The sequence below is a fragment of the Nilaparvata lugens genome, chromosome 12, assembly GCF_014356525.2.
Source record: "Nilaparvata lugens isolate BPH chromosome 12, ASM1435652v1, whole genome shotgun sequence".
NCBI classification, from domain to species: Eukaryota; Metazoa; Arthropoda; class Insecta; order Hemiptera; family Delphacidae; genus Nilaparvata; species Nilaparvata lugens.
In genome coordinates, this window is record NC_052515.1 from 35,640,951 (window position 1) to 35,645,636 (window position 4,686).

The window sequence follows — 4,686 nt, forward strand, 5'->3', positions numbered from 1 at the left end:
CGCCAGTCGCCCCACTATTGCTGCCAGTCGCCCCACTATTGCTGCCAGTCAACCACCACCGCCACCAATCATCCCACCAGCTGAGGCCAAGACGGTTTCAATTTGACAGTAGCCCTCATCACACCAATCAGTTAATATCAATGTATTACCATTTGTAATATGATAATAAAGAAATAAACCTCATTGGCTGATCCACTGTCTAAAACTAACTCTCATGTATGAAATAACTCATTTTATGTGTTAACCATTGATTGAGAGTTTCATAATTCAATGTTCAACACCTCATCCCATAGATAATAATAATAGTAGGTCAGCATCTTGCACATCAATATAGATGTTTCCTCTAGGTCAATACTGAAATAGCATATAGTTGAAGCTAGTTAATAGATATCCTTATGGTGTAGTGGTTAGCGGCGCCGCTTTCCATGCTGTAGGTCCTGGGTTCAAACCTTCAGGGGCTGAGATTGATGTAGGGTCCCAATTGATAAGGTAAGTATACAGGGTTGGTATACCATTACACCATAATGGATATCTTTTGATATTTTGCATCTTGGTCAACCTATTGCAACATGTCAATAGATATTTCATTGAAAGCACAGCAACCTAATTTCTTACCTATATGAGGAAGTAGGATAATCAATAATAACAAATGGTTCATTACACACACAGTATTTATTGACAAACATTTATAATCAATCTTCAGTATTGAACAGAATATACAGCTGAAGAAGTCTTTCTCCTCGGCTATAATCATTGTTGGTGACATAACGCTCAACTGATGGCTTATTCCTTTCACGAACGATGCATGGTCCATCAACTTCGTCATATCCCCCAGTAGATGGCAGTGGCATAGGTATGCGTACAGCTTGTAGATGCTAATCTCAAAAGCTGAATCACCAGATGTTCCATCCTCCAGCCTGAATCGTTCACATGTCCTGTACTCTCAATTTTTGTAAATCCTGCAATTTGATCTCCTTTTGACCCAGTCCCGTACATTTAGATTGCTGTCCACATATAAAATCACACTTGTAGTATTGGTCCTGATTGAGAACACTCAACACAATCTTCACTCCTTTTCCCTCCAGTTGGCTACCTTCTCAAGATTAACAATAGCAGCCATTCTACCATTATCCAACTTGAAGAAAGATTTTAGCAGTATGCAAGTGTCATCAAACATGACAGTGAATTTCATTGCAAGTCCTGGTGGGCAATGATGCATTGCCCTCTTGTGGATATTATCCTTGATACTCTTCATAGTTGCGTGAAAACTTTCAGCAGGAAACATTTCACATCGGTGGAGGTCACATGAGTATTTCTCAATGGGTTGTGAAGATCATCGCATACAAAGAAAAATTTTTATCCTTGACTGCATCAACAACAGCCTGATGCTTCTGCCTGAGTCGTATGCATGCACAACTATGAGATTCACGATCTGCACAAAACTCTAAATGACCACTCTCCTTGAAAAAGTCACTCAATGTCATTATACCGTATAATTCAGTTCTGAGAGTTCATTTTTGAGAGTTCTCGCCCAAGTATTGGTCTCCTCACTCCTTTAGCTTTCTTTATCAATCCACTTGTCAGCTGATTGGATCACTATTGTAACACTACAGGCATATAGCTTCGATTGTAAGCCTACATACTCAAGTGGCGCTCGGCCAGCATATTCATCTTTAAACTTACCAAGCACCATTTTGTTTGCATCTGAATAGCATGGGTGGTCTGGAGGGTACTCTGAGGTGTCAAAGGTATCTTTCAGTTGTTGGTTGGTGATGATATCTTTGTACATGTCCTCTGTCTTGACAAGATAGAACAAGCTATCAGTATCTTGATATAAGAGCTGAAGACGGTCCTTGTAGATGGGCTTCATGATGTTATAATGGAATTCATACATGAGGTTTTGCTGATGTCAAGCACTGATAACCCTATATAGATTGGCTTATTGAGCTCCACTTTTTCCTTATGCATCGTAACAGCACAAATATTCTCTCCAAATATGATACAATCCTTGTACACTGGTCGAGCAATCAGTTTCTTCAATCGCTTCTCATCATTCACTAGCTCCATGCTCATTCTTTTTCGCACATTTTCCATTGTCTTACCAAACACAGCATTGTTCATGAGTTTGAAAAAGTTCTTTTCAAATTTATTCTTTGACTGCTGTCTTAGCTTTGTATTAAGCATGATGTATGATGCTAGAAAGTTTTTCTGCTCAAACCGCACACCTCGATGAGCCTTTTTTATCTTCAACCCATGCTGTACTGCTTGTTTTAGGGTGCGGTAGTGACATACATAATGTTCTCGATCATACAGGGTTGTCATGAGTCGTACATGATTGGATTTAAGAGTTTTCTTGTTCTCTGCAAGAAATGGGAAATCATTGTGCTCGCTGTGCAAGTTGGAAGGGTATTCAATGTCCACCTCTAGAATGTATCCAATCTCCATATTATCCCCTAAACCTGTAATACCCATTGTCACTGCTTCCAATTCTTCTTTATCCATCCATTGGAATTGGCGGCATGGAATTGGCTGACACATTGCCCAGCCATATAGGTTGTTGGCATCTGTATATAACAGATAGGATGTAGGCTTCTCTGGATCCCAAGGTGCGCCAGTGCACTTGTTGTTGGCAATTGCATGACGGTGTATACAATTTGTTATTCCTCCTCTGATACCTCGCTCGATAAACATGTACATGTCATAGTCAGTAAGGAGCTCAAGCTCAACTTTAGTATATTTCAGCATGATGTCAAAGGAAAAGCCTGGAGATGTAAAGTAGTGAGCACAATCCAAATCATAAGTCTTCATGCATACATCGCGGAAGCTCTCAAAGACATCAGCCAACAGGAGAACATCTGTTTTCAAGTATAGGTCACTGTATTCTCCTAGAGTTCTACAACTGAATTGGTTCCACACAGTTTGAGCATGTTCATAATCATCACTGCTAACACTCCTATCAACCAGCTTGCTGAAAAATGCCTCTTTGGGTGGTAGCAATGTTTCTCGAGTCTCTGCCATGAATCGCAGTAGTCGTATGGAAACACTCCTTTCCTTGAGACAAGGCTCAATTTGTTTCCAAACACCTTGGCAGTATGTGGTAGCACTTTGGACAGTCTTCTGGATTCGATGCTGATTTGACTAGGTTGGTGACCAGATTGTCTAAACTATCAGGCGTAAACCGGAATGTATCGATGAATCGAAGGTGCATTTTTGGAGATATTCGTTTGGTGAATGATATATACTTTTCCGACGAGTTTGGGATGACAAACAGCCGATCCTTATCGCTACCCAGCTCTGGAATAATGAGGTGTGTATCGTAGTTTGAAGAGTTGTGGAGAAACACTGGTATGAATGATTGTCGCTCTCGCTGCAGGTTGCATTTACGGCATAATGCATTCCGGTAGATACCAGTTATATGACAATGGTCATACACCTTATCTTTATTGAACCGTTCATTGCAGACCTCACAGAAATCAGCTGCATTATGTCGTTCTTTCTCTCTTTTGGTTAGTGGGAGCAACTTGATATTCCTGCAGTCAATTGCCTCATCTAAATCTTTTGCATACATGGTGAGGGTCTTCATGAAATGTCTGGCAGCATCAGGACCCCTGTAGACAATTGGCTCATGAGGGATTAGGTTAGTGATTGTCAGCCAGGAATCTTCTAAATCAGGGTCCCGCACAAAGTATAAGCAGTAACTCATTGCCCGATGATACTGGATAACTTTGGTAGCTTTACCGATCCATTGTTCATTGTCTCCATCAGGCTTCTCCAGGATGCACTCAAAATCAGCGTATGCTACAACAGGTACTCTATACTTTTGCACATGTTTCTCAAACTTCAAGGTCGGAGGTTTACCATCTTTTCCAACCTGTGGCATGATTCTTGCTGTATTATTGCTAGCACAATTCCTCATGCTCAGCCATCCTGCTTTCTCCATCTCTGTCGAGGGTGTAATGGGTGAAACATCGTCTGCAGATGATAATTTTATGTTGATGTTTTGTGAGTTGGGATCTTACAAGTCTTTCAAATTTTTAATGTAGCAGTAGTGGCTATTTGATTATGTTCATTGTCATCCTCAAGGGTGCTGTTTTCATCATCATCCCTACTCTCACAGAGGAGGAGAAGATCAAAGTGATCTGCCTTCATTGCATTTCCAACTCTTCTCGGAAATATAACGTTCTTCTCATCCACACCATAAATATTAACTGACACCCCCGGATTATCTTTCTCAAACTATCGATTTGACTGATGGTAGTGGGAAATCCAATGCCTGAAAAGTTGTATCTCTCCTCCAATTGATGGTATCGATCGTTGACTCGTTCAGGATGACTGCCTTGTACATGTTTGGCGAGGATAGCCCATTTGAAACATTGCTGGTCCATGTTTAAGATTGATGATTGCCTTTCGCGCTGATAGAAGAGGTGAAAGACTGATGTAGGATGATCCACGTAGGGGAATATGTCTGCTAATCCTGATGAGCAATCCATCGATGATAAGCAAACTCCATCCACTGGAATTTCCTTCGAATTTTGACTCCTCATCCAGTAGGGTTATGCACGCTTGGTTGATGATGTCTGGAAGATTGATGATACTGAAGATGGTGTAGTTTGGAGTTTTGAAGGCGACATTCACAAAACTCTTCTTGTTCGAGGATGTTCTTATCAAGGGTGCTGCGGAATATGT

General features: G+C 40.9%; 1 protein-coding gene across 1 annotated transcript; it reads right to left on the reverse strand.

Moving 5' to 3' along the window:
- Positions 1-1,866: 1,866 nt before the first annotated feature.
- Positions 1,867-3,018, reverse strand: LOC120353774. The gene has a single exon (XM_039438579.1). The coding sequence runs from the start codon at positions 3,016-3,018 to the stop codon at positions 1,867-1,869; it is 1,152 nt and encodes a 383-aa protein (XP_039294513.1).
- Between the last annotated feature and the right edge of the window lie 1,668 nt (positions 3,019-4,686).

Excerpts from the sequence above, each read along its gene's own strand:
- LOC120353774 (XM_039438579.1), bottom strand. The coding sequence starts at position 3,018 with ATGGCAGAGACTCGAGAAACATTGCTACCACCCAAAGAGGCATTTTTC.